Consider the following 18,710-nt stretch of genomic DNA (forward strand, 5'->3'; position numbering starts at 1 on the left):
TGGAGGTACTTTTTGGATTACGAGCTTTATTATTTCTTTAAACATACAGCGTTGGCGCATGAATTTAATGGAGCAACAAAAACAGATCCTCTGTCACAAGACCAGCCCTGGTAGCTATCAACCGCTGGATACCCTTGAAATTCAGCCCGCACATCACCACTCGGTTTTGCAAGGACAGGAACCCCGTCACCTTCCAGCATTGAAAGCTACCAGCGCGAGAAGGTCGTAAAACAGCAAAGAATTCCGACTTCAATCACGCAACTCTCACAATACGTTTCCATAGCAGAAAATAACAACTCAAGCGTAGGTCGTAATGTTAAGAAAACTCACACTGCACACAAAAGTACTTTTGCTTGAGGGAGGTCAGTGTCTCTCCTTTAGAGTGCATGACACATTCCCTGCTTTGATCGCTATATGCACATCTAGAAACTAGTGGGGAGAAATTCCATCTGGGTTTAGATTTTCTCTCGTTTGCGCAGTGTTTTAGAACATCCTGAATTTGGCAAAATTCTTAAACACAACCTTGATTTTGAAGCTGGTTTTTTTTCTCTCTTTCTGTGCAAGTTCTTAAAAGAAAACCAACTTCAAAGTTGAGGCTGAATTCAGCAGTTTGCTAAAAAAAAATCGTGGTCACTGGTGAAAAGGCACATAAGCAGAATTTATCCCATAGAGAGTATTAGAGAATCCTATAGGAAGCGGTATATCTAATTAAAGCCAGGGAGGTCAGATATGTGATATTTTAGCTCCCTCACATTATTGTGCTCATTGATTGCCCTCTCCATTGACCTCATCGGTACTCACAAAATTGCTTCAAAATACCGAAAGACATAAAAACATTAGCATCGATTTTTCAAAGGTTTTCTGAAGGCGAGAGACTCCCTCCGTAAGATAAAAGTGCACAAAAACAAGTACCATTGTACAAACTAGGGCTTTAAGCCCGAGCATTTAGCACATCCTGGGATCAATTTTGCGGTATTTCTCAATGGCATTTCTTAATTAAAAAAACCCAAAGGGGGCTGCTTCTGGCAATGGGAAGTACATCACATTCATCACTTGAGGAAACCTTTGCAAGGAAAACAGACCCAGTTTCCACCTATACATATATTTCTGTATCCCATTGAGAAATCCTACACTATTGACTCCCTATATTATTCTGATCTCTAGGTTAATAATATAATCACTATTCAAAAGGGGGGTTTGGACTCCAGGATCCCCTTTTGCAAATCAAATACTTACAAAGGATTATTATTACAACTTTAGCAGTTTTTTTGTGTTTTTTCTGGAGTTTTTTAATGTACAGTATATATTTCTGTTTAAATGGTGAATCCTGGTGACCTAACCAGGAATGGTGGAGGAGGGGTTAGGGGTGGGAAGAGAGGAGAGACTGGCTTGTGTAAATATACTCCACCCGAGAGCGTGAGGAAATGACAGCATGAATCGAAAGTGATTGAGAAACCTTTTCCATCTTGTCCATTCAGTGCAAAGCATCTCCATGGCTCTGGGTGCAGCCAGGTTGGGATGCAGGGTAAAGCTTTCTCTACCCTTGCCCCAGCGACGCAAAGGGTCATAGGACTCCTTATAGCTGTGGTCATTCGAATCCCATACCAGTGCCCTTTCTGGACAAGTTGCCTAGTTCAGTGCCAATTTACAGTCAGCTCTGCTCTGCTGAAAGAATCTCTGCTCACTTGAAACCTGCTCAGAATTCATTTTACTTTGGGCCAGTGCATCAGAGAGACTTCGACCTTAACTGGATCCAAACACAAGTCCCCAACCATGTTCTGACCTTCGACACTGCCAATCCTTCTTCCACCAATATCTTAAAGAAACAAATTACAAATTACCCCCCTCCAAATACACACACCCACGTACACACACACACACATCCAGATTGTTCAAATAAAATGCTTTTTCCCCATGTGAAAATTTTGCCCAGTTGACAGAAAAATGCAAACATATCAATATCCAAGAGTATATCTGGAAATAGTTCACTGGTATCACTCTATTAAGATAAATATTTTATAAGATGGGCAGCGACATTGAAAATATATTTCCTTAGCATTGCGAGCAGTATACAAACACAAACCTGTTCTTTAGTTTTAATATGTTGCATAAACGCTGGTAACATTTGCCTACCTAGCTCATAGCAAATCTCTTACACGTATTTGTAGTAATAGTGTCTTAAAAATATTTAGCATGTTTAGGTTTTCTTCCTTTTTTTTAATTCCCCCTCAAAAAGTCAAGAGCTGTGCTGTGCTTTTACAAATCTTTTGTTTTAATTAAAGTGACGAGTGGCTTATCGTCGGGGCTGTAGTCTTCGTAGGCGACTGGGGTAGCATCGTACATCGCTGGCCTCACCTTCTTCCCGAACCTGAAGTTAAACAGAGTAAACCAGGAGTGAGACCCCACACAATGATTCAGTGTAAAGTCAAGAGGGGAAGCAAATGTTTAACGGTGTCATGTTGGTTATCACTCTCGCCTCCTAGTCATGATGTTGTGGGTTCAAGCCCCACGTCAGGACATGGAATCACATAGTCTAAGCTGACATTCCATTGCAGTGCTGTGGGGTCCCATTTGAAAAGAGAAGGGAGGATCTCTCTCCCGGTGTTCTGGCCAACAATTCCCCCAAATAAAATTGGTCCTTCACTTCATTGGTTTGTGGGTCATTTTTGTGTGCAAACTGATCCACAATATGACATTCCCAGACACTGACTGAGGATTGGGGACACAAGAACTAAACAATCTTATCCCCATATTCTGAGGATCATTGGCACAAGGCCTAAAGAATAATAATAATAATTCTTGCAATTGATACATCTTATCCCGTCTTCAAGGTGTCTCAGAGTGCTTCACTGAATATACTGTAGAGTAAACTGACTGTCTATTTTGTGGGCAAAATGCGGCAGTCAATTGCACACAGCAGTATCCCACAAACATTCGTGGATTGAATTTTGTATGGGATTATTACATCAATCCGCCAATTGACTAACAATTGCGTTCCTATTTACTGCTAGGTAAACAGAGGCGTGTGGAGTAAAGAAACTTGCCCAACATTTTGACTTGCCCAAGAATCGAATCCACGTCCTCTCACTTGAGAGGTGAGTGCTCTAACCAATACGCTGCAGTATCCACAAACTCTGAACTGTGTCTATATTTAGTGCTACCCTGTGTGAGGGGCTATATAAATGCAAGTTTTTATTTATTCCTTGTGGATGCTGCTGCATAGAATGAGGTTGTGCCTTACCTAGCATGTCGGATCGAGGCGATGCTGTTGCTTAATTCACTGTCGATGCTCCTGCAATTATAGAACTCCTCGTAGGCAGGTCTGGAGGCACCCTGGTACTCGATTCGGCTGATGCGGCAGATGCCCACGATCAGGATGATCAACATCAGGACAAAGGCCACGCACAGGGCTCCGATGATAATGTACAGCGAGTGGCGAGGCATATTGTTCAGACTCTCTGCCATCCGGCCAGATTTCCACTCCATGTCTGCAAATAAAAGGCCAGATAATTCAACTTACAGCTAATAATTTTAATAATGATAATCCTTGCATTTGATGTAGCGTCTTATCATGTCATTGACTTGGAATTCATATAGGACTATTGTATAGTCCTGTAGCGTATTAGCTCGAGCATTTGCCTCGCAAGCGAGAGGACCTGGGGTCGATTCCCGGCAGGGCGAAACGTTAGACAAGTTTCCTTACTCCACACAAGCCTCTGTTTACCTAGTAGTAAATTGGAACCCGGTTGTTAGTTGTTTGGTAGATTGTTTTCCGGTGGGGAATAATCCCTTCAAAAAAAAGAAATTAAAAAATAATAATTTGGTCATTCAATCCACAACTGCTTGTGGGACACTGCTGTGCTTAATCGAATGCCATGTTTCGCCCACAAAATATACAGTCAATTCACTTTGCGGTATATTCTGTGAAGAATTTTGAGACGTCCTCCAGAACTGAGGCGCTCTACATCAAATGTAAAGATTGTTATTATTTATTATTATAAATTTGAAGGCAAAATGGCCTCATAGACAAAAACAAAGTGGAATCTCAGGATCCGGTGAAGAACGATCAGTAAAAATATCACTTTACAACTAGCAGCTGAGCTCGGAAGCTGTCCCCGCATCAGTGCTGAACAATGAACACAAGAGACCGGGAGCTTTGCCCTGGAGGATTTCATGCTCACTGTTTCCGCAGCGAGGACATTGTTCCCCTTTATGAACGCTAAGCTGTTTTCAAAATAATTACCTAATTTGCCATTAATTTCTTCAGCCTTAATCGTCTTTTATCAAATCCTTTCTGAAACTCCAAGTGGATTATACCCACTTCAGTGCCCTCGTGCACCAAGTTAATTTCCTCCACAGGGAGTTAGATTACTGGGATGTAACCTGTTGCTTTGAAATTCACACTGACTCCTCTGCTGGGCTCCGTGAGAGGTCTTATAATAATAATAATGATAATCCTTGTATTTGATACAGTGGCTATCACGTAGTTGAAACTTCTCAAAAGCGCTTCACAGAATTTATTGTAAATTGGATTGACTATGTATTTGTGGTGTTTTAATAAACATTGATACAATCCCTTAAAATACCTCTGAGCATTGTAACCTCTACCAACTATTACGTTAACCGTTCTATGTGGGGTGCGGTCAGGGTGGAAAGAAGGGAGGAAGGGGGGAAGGGGTAAGATAACACAGCATATGATATTATCGCTGGTGGTAATTATCACATCAAACATAAATGGAAGCAGTAACAAATCACCAAGGCCTAGGAAAAAGATTGGTGCTTCAGACTTGGGCCGATGTGCTAATTATCACTGGTGATTATGTCACATAACGCATTTAACTCCCTCTATCAGCCTCCCGCTTTTCAATATTGGGGTGACATTTGCTACTATCCGGTCATCGGGTAGAACTCCTGATAAGAACAGCACTACTGGTAAAGCATTACGGTCCTTGATTCCTACCTATGGTCATCTTAGTAGGGTATTCCACATCCTAACAACACTCTATGTATAAACAATCACTCCCTTTGATTCCCCTGCTAACTGTCTTAAATTGATCACCTTCAGTCACTGACTAATGTCAAATGATTATTATAAGCGGCGTAGGTGGAGGATGGCTGTGGGACTTACGGATATCACAATTAGCTCCCACCCAGCCATGTGGGCAGTGGCAGACATAGCCGTTTGCCTGGTTTAAGCAGGTCGCTCCACGGTGGCAAGGGTTGCTCTCACACTCATTGAGGTCAGTCTCGCATGTTTCACCTGCACAGGGAGACAAAAATGTGAAGGAGTCAAAACGAAACCTTATATGATAAAAAAGCTCTGCGGAAATGCCATGACTGACGTTAAGAATTTCCCAATATGACCTTTCAGGAATTTCAGTGCTCGCTGTCTCCACTGTTTCACATCCCAGAATGGGACCTTCTCCCGGGCAACATATCTCGCTTACTCCCATGATCCATAAATCAGTGCCAGGCATGTCCTCCAAGTCTTGTGACTCACTTGTCAAAGCCCATGTACAGGGTAACTATTAAGTCCTCTTATACTCTCTTACAAAACACCAATTTAAGACTCCGGAGGAGCTGAAACAAGCTGTCAGACGTGCATTTCACCTCATCACTCCATCCATGTTACAGAAGATGTCGCACCGAACATGGTAACAGATCACTATCTGCCATGAAAATGATGGTGATCACTCACACCGATCCTCTGGATGCCTAAATACAAGTAAACACTGGTACTGAATACAATTAAGTAGTTCTAAATACAATTATCATCATTCTTACACGTTTCATTTGTTGATCAATACACTGTGTAAAAAAAACATGGACTTTGTGGACTGTAGAATGTGGATGGACATTGTCATGATATCAGTGAACCTTCCCTACTCCCCAAATGACTGAGCCACATTGTTTCAAATACCCCTTTCTACTAAAATATTTCAAGGAACAATTAGAGTCTGAAAAGGGAATGTTGCAAAAAAATGAATAGCAATCACAGATCACAAGACTGGAAGGCAGGTTCAGATGAAGAAGACCATTTGATCGGGACGTCCTCCCGACGTGAAAGGCGCTATACAAATGTAATTTGTATTGTATTGTGTTGTATTGATCTCACCCTACCATCTTAAGCTGTTTCTCGAGTCCAAGTGTCCTGGACTCACCTTTCTTAGCAACCTATTTCACTTGTTAAATACCCTGACCTCTTGTTCTGCTGCCTTGGGGTGTCGGAAAGTAATGACAACAAGAAAAGAAAATAAAGACTTTCTGCCATTAGTAATTAAGCACCTAAAGAAGACACCATGTAACTAGTGGATCTTAATGTATCATTCCCTGCAGCACTTATACCCCGTCTGTCACCTAAATCACAGTCCCGAGTAAGAGCTGTCACCAAACAGCCTCTGAGCAATCACAGCTTAACATGACATCCACGGTGCAAGTGAATGGATGAGTTGTAGATGATGGAGAGTTGTGTGAAATATATGTCAGATGTATTTTTTTTAATTGAGTTTTCCCAGTGAATTTTTAGGCTACGTGATGATGGTTCAAGTAATATATGAAGATAAACTATAAGCCTGGGTTTGCCCAGTGTCTCATGGGTCACCAACCATGCTTCTCTGTACAGATGAATTGCCATATGTTTTGCTGTAATACTTGCCTGCAAATCCAGGTGCACAAATGCAAGTGGCATTCAGCCCCTCACTGGCACAGGTGCCCCCATTCTGACAGCTGGCGTTGGCACAGGGATCCTTGTAGAGGTCACAGTGCTGACCTGGAAGCAAATTAACCCATCTTATTTAGCAGATTAAAAAATTGGTCACTCAATCCACGACTGTTTGTGGGACACTGCTGTGCACAATTGGCTGCTGCGTTTCGCCCACAAAATAGAGTCAATCCACTTTACAATATATTCTGTAAAGGGCTTTGAGATGTCTTAATGACGTGATAAAGCGCTATAATAAAATACAAGGATTATTATTATTAGATACTTTAGATACATTGTTTTCAGGCCTTTGCAGGTAGTCAAACAAACCAATACACTTTCCATGTGTTTCATTCACAAAGATTAATTTCTCTTAAGTTTTCATTGCTCGCTGCTCCAGTTCACTCTATTCCTCAAACAAGGCCTCAGAGCTCGTTCAACTAAGTTGAAAGTCAGCAATCAACTTTGGATCAAACTGTAGCTCAGTGGTTAGAGCACTCGCTTTGCAAGCGAGAGACCTGAGTTCAATTCCAGGCAGAGGGCGAAACCTTGGGCAAGTTTCCTTACTCCACACAGAGCCTAATAATAATCCCTCCAAAACCAAAAACAATAATAAATTAGTCATTTTCAATCTATGACTGTTTGTGGGACATTGCTGTGCACAATTGGCTGCCGCGTTCGCCCACAAATATACAGTCAATTCACTTAACAGTGTTTTCTGTGAAGCGCTTTGGACATCCTCCAGACGTGAAAAGCGCTATATCAAATGCAAGGATTATTATTATTATTATTATTAAAGACTCCTATGAGTACCCAGTGATTTCTGATGTGCATATGTAATTACATCAGTGAACCCACACAAGCGGAGTATATGGGTTAGTTAAAAGAGTGTTACGGTGAGTGTACGTCCCCAGAAATTGTGTCCCTGGAGCTAAATTTGCCCTGTCTTGAGTTTAGCAACAAACTGAGCAAGAACAATAAATTCTAAAACAAGTACACTCATCAGAGACAGAAACAAAGCTGTTAATCCAACATGCTTCTCCAGGGTACTGCCAGCAACAGCAATTGTGGAGGCTTGTTTTTTATATATGTGTCACATTGCATCGAGTAATGCAAAAGGGTTACCAAGATATAGTTTAACCTGAAATAGGGCTTGTGCTTAATAGATCTGTCAAAGGTAGACACTTGTCCATGACCTACCATCATACTCAGCAGGGCACAAACATTCGTAACCGTTCACAAGGTCTTTGCAAGTTCCCGAGTTCTGGCAAGGAGCTGAGAGGCACTCATTGTATTCCTCCTCACAATATAGCCCGTGGTAACCTGTGGAAGCAGAGGGAAGACATCAATGGGATGGTATTAGTATACTCAGTGAATGAGATGTTCAACCAAGGTCCTGTCTGCTTTTTCAGGTGGACGTTAAAGATCACGCAGCAATACTCGAAAAGGGGAGTTTCTTTCTCCCGTTGAATTGGCTATCAATAACAATAATAATTCTTGTATTTTGTTTAGTGCCTAATCACGTCGAAAGAACGTCTCAAAGGGCTTCATAGGAATTACTGTGAAATGGAGTGACTGGAGATGTAGGCAAACACAATAAAATTGGTTACTCACTCCGTGGCTGTTTGTGGGACATGGCTGTGTGCAACTGTTTGCCGCATTTCACCCATAAGATACACAGTCACTCCACTTTACAGTATATCCTGTGAAGCATTTGAGACGTATGAACCATGTGATAAGGAGCTGTATCAAATGCACGGATTGATAAATATTATAATAATATTTTTTTTTACTTCTGGCTTAATATTAAAGACAGGAAGTTGGTGGATGCGATACCTGGGATACACAGGCACTTGTAGCTGGTTCCAACACTGCGGCAGATACCGTGAGCACAGGGACTGAGAGCACAGAAGTCGATCAGCTGAGCGCAGGTTGGTCCAGTGAAGGCTGGGCTGCAATTGCAGCTGTATGAGGTGCCATCCGGAAAGCAGGTGCCATTGTTCTGGCAGGGTGACAAGGCACAGGGGTCTATCTTCTCTCCGCACGCTGGGCCTGTGAAATCTGCAAGGTACATCACAAACAGGCTAGTCAAGCATTGAGAGCAACGCAGAGAGTAACGCAGAGAGACTGATGCAAAGAGACTGACACAGAGAGACTGACCAGAGAGACTAATATGGACATGCTAAAGCAGAGAAAGAGTAACGCTTGAGAGAGCAATACAGAGAGAGTAAAACAGAGCCATTAACACGGAGTGTAACGTAGAGAGTAACACAGAGAGAGTCACACAGAGAGAGTAATAGAGTGTATCGCAGGGAGTAACACTCTGTCTTCTCCCTTCTACTCCCTCCCTCTCCCCACCACCCCCACCCCTGCCCCTTCCCCCCCGAACCCCTCCAAGTCCTGTAGCTTGGGAGTCCTGTAGCTCAGCGGTTAGAGCACTCGCTTTGCAAGTGAGAGACCTGAGTTCAATTCCAGGCAGGGCGAAACCTCGGGCAAGTTTCCTTACTCCACACGCCTAATAATAATTCCTCCAAAAAACCAAAAACAATAATAAATTGGTCATTTTCAATCCACGACTGTTTGTGGGACATTGCTGTGCGCAATTGGCTGCCGCGTTCGCCCACAAATATACAGTCAATTCACTTTACAGTGTGTTCTGTGAAGCACTTTGGGACGTCCTCCCGACGTGAAAAGCGCTATATCAAATGCAAGGATTATTATTATTATTATTATAAGTGGACCTCAGATATCCTGCCCATATTTCAGGTTGTGCAAAAGATCAAATGCACGGATTGCAAATGCAAAACCTTGCAAAAGATACAAGCATTTTGATGGCTGAAACAAAGAATCTTATCAATCCATCTAGACATTAAGCCCAATAAGAGGTTGGCTTGTAGCTGTGGGGGTGGAGGAGGGAGGCAGGGAACTGGGGCAGCTGATTCTGTTAGTGTAAACAATAAATACTGAGCCCATCCACAAGTCAGAGCAGTATCTCAGAGAAATCGATTTCTGTAGCAATAGTGATGCTCATTTGACCACTTTCATAAGCTACTGATGATAATGGCCTTTTCATCCATATTAATGGTGTTTAATTGCACAGGTATCATAAGGTTTTATAGCTCCAGTGAGGGAGTTTATACTGTATCAGCACAGTCAAGATGGCCAAATAATGTCTTTCTGTGCTGCCAAGGCTCCGTTTATCAGTTGTGTGTCTGCACCTCATCAAAAACTCCTGCCCATTGTGGTCAGAAAGAGACAACTAACCTACAGTGTAACTAGAAGTAAGTAGGAACTCGGTTGTTAGTTAATTGGTGGATCGCTGGTGTGGTAATAATCCTTCCAAAGAAAATGTGGTCATTCAATCCATGACTGTTTGTGGAACACTGCTGTGCGCAATTGGCTTCCACATTTCGCTCACAAACCATAGAGTCAATCCACTTTACAATATATTCTGTGAAGAGCTTTGAATGACGGATAAGGCGCTATATCAAATGCAAGGATTATTATTGTTATTACAGACAATGCAATCTGAATAGTGGTATGTGAGAGGCCAGTTCACAACCAGTTTACCATCCCTGTATAATCTGCTCGCTGTCTTAGAGACTGGAGAAAATATTACGTTTACTGAATCGTGAAAAATGTTGGAAAATATTTGAGAAAATGTGTAGGATCTGTTATTAGCAAAGCACATGGTTTTCTTTGCTCTGTGCTGCTCACTTGGACGAGGTGCTAGCCTGGCCTGGGTGTGACAGCCCGGCCTAGGTGTGACAGCCCGAGGCCTCTTCAGGGATCAGAGGTAAAAAGATTAGCTTCTCAGTGGGAACAGCAAGCCCAGCCTCTCAGGGGGATTACCGTCTGTATTGTCAGCATTGGTGTCAACCAGCAACAGCCCAGTGCAATACAGGTCACTGAAACATTCTTTCGGTTCGGAGGCATTAGGTATTCAACTAAAACGTTTTCAGTCTCCTGACTGTTCTTCAAATAAAAAAGAACCTGGTATTTAGACAGTGGACAGCAAAGTGTTGGGCACATACGTGCAACACTGCATGTGTGAAACTTCACAGATGTCTAAGTAAGAAGGATAATCCTTGCATTTGATATGACACCAGGGGGGCATCTCAAAGTGCTTCAAAGGGAGTCTCAAAGACTTGTTTGCAACTTAATGTGCTTGCAACGCAGCGTGTATGTAACTTCACACATGTGGGAGTATCCTTGCATTTGATATAATGCCTTTCATGTCAGGAGGTTATCTCGAAGATCTTTACAGGACACCTTCACTGGAATATTTTGTGGGTATGTACAGGACACCTTCACTATGTATTTTGTGGGTGAACATGGCAGCCAATGTACGGTCACAAGTTGGACCACTGTACTAACCTGTTGAGTTCACTCCTGCACTGCGCTGTCCAGTTTGGCTGTGTTTTTTTAAACGAAACAGCCCTAATGTCCCTCCCTCAACAGACAGCCTCACATGTACCAGCCAGGAGATGGCAATCATCCTGTAATCAGTAATTAGTTTGCTCAAATAACAGGCCACCCCTGCGGCCTGCAGCTGGCTGCTCTCTGTCTTTCCAGATGTTCGGGTTGTGATAAATTGGAGGTTAGAAATGACATTTCCGCACAATGTATAAGGTCAAGATACAAGTTTCAAAAGCTCTATATTATTTGCAACTCAAATCCTTTCAATTCCACAAACACGAGGCATCTGGCGATCAAAGGCCAGGGCTATGCTGACGTGCTTGGGACAAGTTGAAAATGTCAAATCATAAGGCCCTTCTCCACCCCCACCGCCCAACTGACTACCACACAGTGGAACCCAGGCAGCCTATTTCCCAGTCACTACCAGAAATATGGTGAGGTCTAAACAGATCTTAGAGATGAGGGAAGAAATTGAACAAATAGAAGGAAAATACATTCCCTCAGTTGGATTTCAGCCTGCATGGGAACCTTGCCTGAGTTTTCTCCCCCTCATTTAAGCTCTTCACTGTGTAGGTTGGCAAGAGCTAAGGATTGGGGACCCCATTATCAAACTGTGCCCACCATTATTGAACTATAGAATTGGAGCCTACCTTCTGGGCAGAGACAACTGTACCCAGTGGCTCTGCTCATGCAGGTGGCTGCATTTTGGCACGGCTGTGACACACAGTGATCCACTTGAGTCTGGCACACGTCTCCTGTGTAACCTGGCGACAGAGATAGAACCAATAAAACAAAATGATTTTTCCAGATTCAATAAGTAAAACAGGGAGGAGAGTAATCCGCAATAGCATTGTCTTAGCTGAGGCATGTTTTGCTCCCACTGTCTGCATTAGATTTCTAATTAAATCTGTCTCGTGTTAATCTGCTTATTCATCTTAAATGCCTTTTGAAGAAATTGTAAATGCCTGAGTGACTAACGTAAATTTACCAGAGCTGAATGGATAATCTCATCTTTGTATAGCAATCCTATTGTCTTCTCATCACTGTATTAACCTGGATCCTGACCTATAGCAGCGCTTCTGATAAATTGTTCCAGCTGTTAATCACCTCTGTGCAAAGGAATACTTCTCGGTGTCTGCCCGAAACTTGCCCTTGATAACCCTCTGTGCACAGTTAATGCTCTGTGCCCTCTTGACCTGTTGCACACACAGTACATGTGAAAGCTTTATTCTGAGTTCACTTTTTCTATCCCAGTTAGCATTTTACACCTCTAAACAATCCCCTCTGAGACATTTATTCTCAGTGTTGAAGAGCCCTATCTTATCCAGTCATAGTTCTAAACTCATCCATCTAATATTGGGGATCAACTCCATTGCTCTTCCTTACATTGCCTCTATTGCCTTGGCAACTTCCTATGTATTCAATACTCCAGCCGAGGTCTGACCAGGACACTGTGTATCTTGAGCTTGACAGCTGGAGATCTGACCTCAACTGATTTGTTAATGTTGCCCACCAATCTGTTTGCCTTGCTTGAGGAGTGCGGAGCACTGTGAGAACATAAAGGGCTGTGTGTGCTACAGTAAATTCAAAAGAATTAAAGCACAATATTGAGCTAATGCCCTTGAGGAGACAACCATCGGCTTAGTTAAGGTATGAGTTGTTGAGTTGAACCAAATAAGTCTTGTTGAGAAATGCATTGTGCGTCCTAGTTTTTATTGGCCAGAGGGATTGCACTATCCTAGTGGATTGAAATTGCTGTAGTTGGGTTATATGTCATATTAAATTATATGTTATATTGGGTCTTGTCAGGGTTGGAAAGCCTCCCAATGTTCTTCCTTATGATTGTAACAGGCTGTCTCACAATACCACCAGTTTACCAAAAACACTCCATCCCTTTAGCAGATGCAATTTGTGCACAGCAATATCCCACAAACTATTTCCACCTCGGTTTCCACCTGAAGCAAGAACAAAGGTTAGTCTAATAGAAACAGCTGTTATGTTCCAGATGACAGCTTTGCGATGTGACAGGAGCTAGACCGCTGCATTTTGCAAACTAGACGACCATCATTTATCACGGTTTCTTTCCCAGAACCAGTTCTTATCAAACGATCTCCATGAATGCTCTCTTTTCACAGGGGTTCTGTTTCACTCACACACCATTCGTTTTCCCATATTATAATCCAGAGTTACATTTTTTTCCCCATCTTCTTTGAGCAACCTTGCTTTTGATTGTTTTTGCCCGCTCTGGACTGAGTAAAAACACTGGATGGGGGCAATGAAGCCTTGAGCTCCATTTGTTGTGGTCTCTAGAGTTCTTCCAGCATGTTTTTAACCCCTCCTCATACAAGTGTTGTCTTAGGTGTATGTAGTCTGTTTAACTTCGGAATACACATTGCTAGATCTGATTCTAGGCTGACATTCCAGTGCAGTGCAGGGGAACGCCAAATAGTCAGCAGTATCATCCTTTGGGTGAGACATAACTGAGATCCTGTCTGTCTGATCAGATGGGCGTTAAAGATTCCATGGAGATATTTGAAAAGAGATGGGAGTTTCTTCCGGTGTCAAGCAACAATCCCTCAGATAAAATCAATCATCACTTCATCGCTGTTTGTGGGACATTGCTCTGCTCAAATTGACTGCTGTGTTTGTCTACAAATACACAATCACTGCACTTTACAGAAAACGTTCCAGCATGAAAGACACAATATCAATTAATATTATTAATATTGGTAATGACAACAAATGCAATAACAAATGATGGTTCATTGGTTCACTTGCCCTATGTGGGTTTGGATATAAAGTTGAGGTTCAATGTGGTTATCCTAAAGATCAGTAACTTTAATCCTGGGAATGTGGAAGGATGTCCATGAGTGAATCTATCAGTGAGCCTTCAAAGGGAAAGGTTCTGTGAAACGCTGCAAGTAAAACAGCTCAGAATAATACATGTCACAAGACTCCATGGCAACTGAACAAATACAGAAAGGTCAAGCTAATGGGACACGGTAAATTCCTAATCTTAGTAAACACGCTCTTGAGATCTAAGGAGAACAGGTTCCCATTCACCTCCTGATGCTCTTTAACTGAGCAGCTGCCAGAGTCAACTTTAAAACAATCACTTTGATACATAACATCCTTCACAACACTCCTGGATTTACTTCATCCCTCTCTGTGAAGAATTAACAGCATATAACATCCCACGCACCCATCACTCAAGCTGAGGTACCATATCCTCGCTGTAGCTCTCTGATATACCATCCTCTGCACCACATCACTCTCATATACCACAAACTACAGCAAACTCACATCCACAGACGATAACACTCTCATATAATAATAATAATCCTTGTGTTTGATATAACGCATTATCATGTCGTTGAGACATCTCAAACCCTTTATGGGATATACTGTAACGTGAATTGACTGTATTTTGTGGACAAAATGCGGCAGCTACTTGTGCACAGCAATGTCCCACAAACGGCCATGGAGTGAGTGACCAATTTTATTTGGGGGATTGTTGGCCAGGACATGAGGAGAGAGAAACTACCTTCTCTTTTGGAATAGTGCCATAGGATTTTTAACATCCATCTGATCAGGCAGAATATCTCACCTAAAGGACTACTGTGAATGGTAGGGTATATGGGAGTGCTGTAGAGTGTGGCATAGCTCCTTTGCCGTGGCACTTTCAAACTGTGCACTCACCTCTCAGATATACCAAGCTCTTACTTTGTACTATCCTGCAATACCCTTTCACTGTAACACTCAGTGATATACAATATTCCTTACCATAACAACATCTGATGTATACCTCTCACTCTCTCTGATCCAGCAAGATGAAGATATAATGGATTCAAACTTTATTTCTTCCTTAGTAACACATGGAATATGGCAAGGTCCTCTCGCTTTAATGCACATTGTGCATGGCCCCACCATTTAACAAATAGCACCACTGCTATAACACATTGTTACAGGCCAGCTCTCCACAATCCCACACTTCATAGGGAGAAGGTTAGAACTGAGCCCATCACTGCCACATAGCTTTTCCCAACATGAGTCTCTCACATTAAGAATGGTCTCTAGGATGAGGTGCAGAGGGGTGGAAGGTAATAGAGAGGGTGGGTGGTAGTATGCTTGGAACTGCTTGTTAAGAGTATGAGTCAATATCTTCAGAAGAGATGAGCGATTAGGAAGACAAACATATGATGGACGATGTTAACGTTATTTTTTGGGGTCAGCCAGTTGTCTGACATATGTGGGAACCAATCACTATGCTTAAGACTTTCCAAACCAAGCTGAGAATTCCATGCATCCCACCTACACATGGAACTTCCAGAGAGAGGTCGTTGGAATGAAGTGCGCTCTTTCTCCCTGGAGGGACGCACCCTGCTTAATTAATTCTGGAAAGTATTGGGCACAGGTTGGTAAGAGCCAAGGCTTGGGGACTCCAGAGCGTGCATTGGGGTACTGCTGGAGTGTAACTTGCTAAAACCGCATAGCTTGCCATTGATAGCACTATCTGGCAAACTTATTTTAATATAAGCAATGTCTGGCAACATTTAATATATAAATCCCAATTAATCTATCAGATTTTTATAACATTAAAGCAATTGACGCTGGCATTCGTGGACTGCAGTGATATACATTGTACAATCCTGCTTATTCCTCGCTTTTCAGAACTGCTGACATTTGCTCTCAGTAAGCTATTTTGCGATGGGGGGGGGGTGGGTGGTGAAGCAAGCCAGCTTTAGTCCTGTGTTATTAATGGCTGGTGATGCTCACTGACTGCAGAGAGTGAGCAAGCAAACCATTATTTCACAGAAACATATTTCAGCCTGGTCTATTTTTAGGCAATGAGCACAGGTCAGTGTCTGCAGGCTCATCCCTGGGCTCTGAGCGATTCAGACACCAGACATCCAGAACAGCAAGATTCCTTTTTAACGCTATGGCTGCCTTTTCGGAAGAACAGAGGCATTATTAATGATTCAATATAATTTCTGACAAGTTTCCTTGGCCATACAATCCCAAACTATGGCCCTAACTGAGAGTCCAACTCACAGGGCAGAGCGATGGAAAACACACTCACTGTCCAAACCTGTTCTGTTTTGCTAATAGACTTTCAATCTTCCTGTCAGCTTAATTTTCCTCCCAGTAAAAGGTTGACAAACACGGAGCTGGATTTCTGGGGAATGTTACACTTGCATCAGGATGTCTATGAGCTGCAGGCTAAGCATCTGAACTCCTAGTAGATTTATTGTCTCCTGGGGGACAAGCAGTTCTTTTCCCTTAAGACAGTGTGCGCTGCAGCATTCAAAAGCAATATATTGTGCCTCTCAGCAGCATTAAAACAGCTGTAAGCTAAAACTAAGTTAACCCTCCCTGGAACAGAGTGGGAAATGACTCCTATTCTCTTACATAATCTTCCTCCTTCCAACATCCTCCTTGTGTTGAAATCAGAAACCTGATTTCAACCTTCAAGCTGTAACTGAGCATGATGGAGGGTGGGAACCAGTAAAACCAACCACTGCAAACATGTCTGACCTGATGTTTCAATTAAATAGGTGGTGTTGGTGGGGGTGCAGGGAGGGAAAGAAACGTGTGGGTTACACGTTGAACATACCTGGTGCACAAACACAGGTGAAATTCCGCTCGTTGTTCCCCTGCTGAATGTCCAGACAAGTTGCGCTGTTCTGGCACTGGTTGCTGTGGCAAGCATCAAATTCTTCACAGAAATGGCCAATGTGTCCCTCCTCACACTCGCAGTAGAAGGTTGCCTGTCAACACACGTATACACGCACAGGCATATACACACGCACACACACACACACACACACACACACACACACAGGAACACAAACATTGCAAAATGAAACCACACAAGTACAATTTTTTCTGGTGAGTGCTGTAGAATGTAGAATGTCAACGACAACAGCAACTCGCATTTATATAGCGCCCTTCACGTGGGTGGTCCTTACATAATAATAACAATAACAAATTACATTTGTATAGCGCCTTTCACATCGGGTGGATGTCCCAAGGCTTTGGACAGTGGGCGTCTATATGGCCGACAATCTTATCACTTATTTTCAGATCATAAGAAAACAAGACAAGGCCATTCAGCTCATCCAGCCTGTTCCACCAGCTTTAGATCTTGACAGACCTTCTAATCCCAATGTCGTGCCCTTTGCCTTAATACCTCTACTACCCAATAATAATAATAATCCTTGCATTTGATATAGCTCTTTTCACGACTTCTAGACCCAAGTATCTATCTAGCTCTTTTTTAATTATCCCTATTGATTTCTCCTCTACAGTTTTTCTGGGACAGAGCATTGCACATCTTCACAAGTCTCTATGTGAAGAAATGCTTCCTGACCTCACTTCTAACTACTTTAGTTCTAATTTCAAGGCTGTACCCCCTTGTAATCGATCATCATACCATTGTTTTTACCATTGTTCCTTTTAGTTTCCGTCCACCTTGTCGTTCAGGGTTCAAAGCTTCACATCAAGACTTTGAGCCATTTCTGAACAGTCCCAGTTGCATCGACGATTATAGTAACTATGTTTTATATTGCCATATTATTATTATTATTACCACTGTATTATGTAAATTACTCAATTGATTGACAGGCAGATTACTCACCCCTCCATCCGCTCAAGAATTTTGCCCAGGGCAAGGGCCCAGAATTATGAAAATGTCAGTATTCAGTAGAATTCAATGTCACAGCATGCAACTCATTTCAATCATCCTTTCACTCTTTCATTTAAAACTTAGTGATATTAATTAAATTCTGGTTCTGCCTCACTGCAATTACTCCTGCAGCAAATTGATGATTGATTCCTGTATGGAATATCATTGTCAGAGCAAAGCCATATCTTATTTTTATCTGACTGTCACCTTTCAAGGATGCCCAGTTCACCCAGCAAGGTTAGAATGCTATCAATAGAGCCTTGCATTTGGTGAAGAGCCTCATCGCATCGCAACGTCTCAAGAAGCTTTCCGCAGGGTGTTCCTTTGAAATGTAATGACCGTTAGTTGTCAAAGACAGTAGCTAGTCTTTGCCAACACATAGGAGCCCCAGGTCATCACACCAACAGAAAGCCTAAGCCTCACTCTCTGAGGAGCTGAGATGTTGAGAAGTAACCAGTAACAGGCTGTGATCTCATTACAAGTCAAACCTGCATCTCACTGGATCTCGTCACATTAATGAATGGAACAGAGGCTCGGATGTTTACCCAGTGGAGGCTTAGCACCTTTGATCAGCAAAGTCAGAGAAGGAAACTTCAAACTGAATGACTAACCAGAGGAGCAGGAACAGAACCGGCAGCGAATAAACACAGTAGCCACCAAAGGCCAGATCGCTAATTAAAACCATCTTAGCGGTGGTTTAGCCACATCACTACAATCCCTGATAACAGGGTCGAACATAACAGAAATTTCTGAATAAAGAATCAGAGTTGTGTGAATGGGGACTCCTTCAGGTAACTGGGAATTTCGTTCACTCTGACTTCTGGAGCGGAGTTGCACATTGTTGGTGGAAATTCCATTTTACGGAATTACTTTAAAGAATACCACAAATTAACAGAGACTCTTAAG

General features: G+C 42.4%; 1 protein-coding gene across 1 annotated transcript in view; it reads right to left on the reverse strand.

Moving 5' to 3' along the window:
• The window catches only part of dner (delta/notch-like EGF repeat containing), a gene marked incomplete at its 5' end in the record, with an annotated part of 60,583 nt that continues 41,873 nt past the window's right edge, over positions 1-18,710 (reverse strand). The window contains 8 exons of the mRNA XM_042339231.1: positions 1-2,368; positions 3,242-3,488; positions 5,129-5,260; positions 6,656-6,769; positions 7,901-8,023; positions 8,537-8,761; positions 11,770-11,883; positions 16,734-16,887. Of these exons, the coding sequence (XP_042195165.1) occupies positions 2,257-2,368; positions 3,242-3,488; positions 5,129-5,260; positions 6,656-6,769; positions 7,901-8,023; positions 8,537-8,761; positions 11,770-11,883; positions 16,734-16,887 (1,221 nt within the window). The remainder of the gene's footprint in view (positions 2,369-3,241; positions 3,489-5,128; positions 5,261-6,655; positions 6,770-7,900; positions 8,024-8,536; positions 8,762-11,769; positions 11,884-16,733; positions 16,888-18,710) is intronic.

The sequence above is a fragment of the Callorhinchus milii genome, unplaced genomic scaffold (genome assembly GCF_018977255.1).
Source record: "Callorhinchus milii isolate IMCB2004 unplaced genomic scaffold, IMCB_Cmil_1.0 Scaffold11, whole genome shotgun sequence".
Classification (NCBI taxonomy): Eukaryota; Metazoa; Chordata; class Chondrichthyes; order Chimaeriformes; family Callorhinchidae; genus Callorhinchus; species Callorhinchus milii.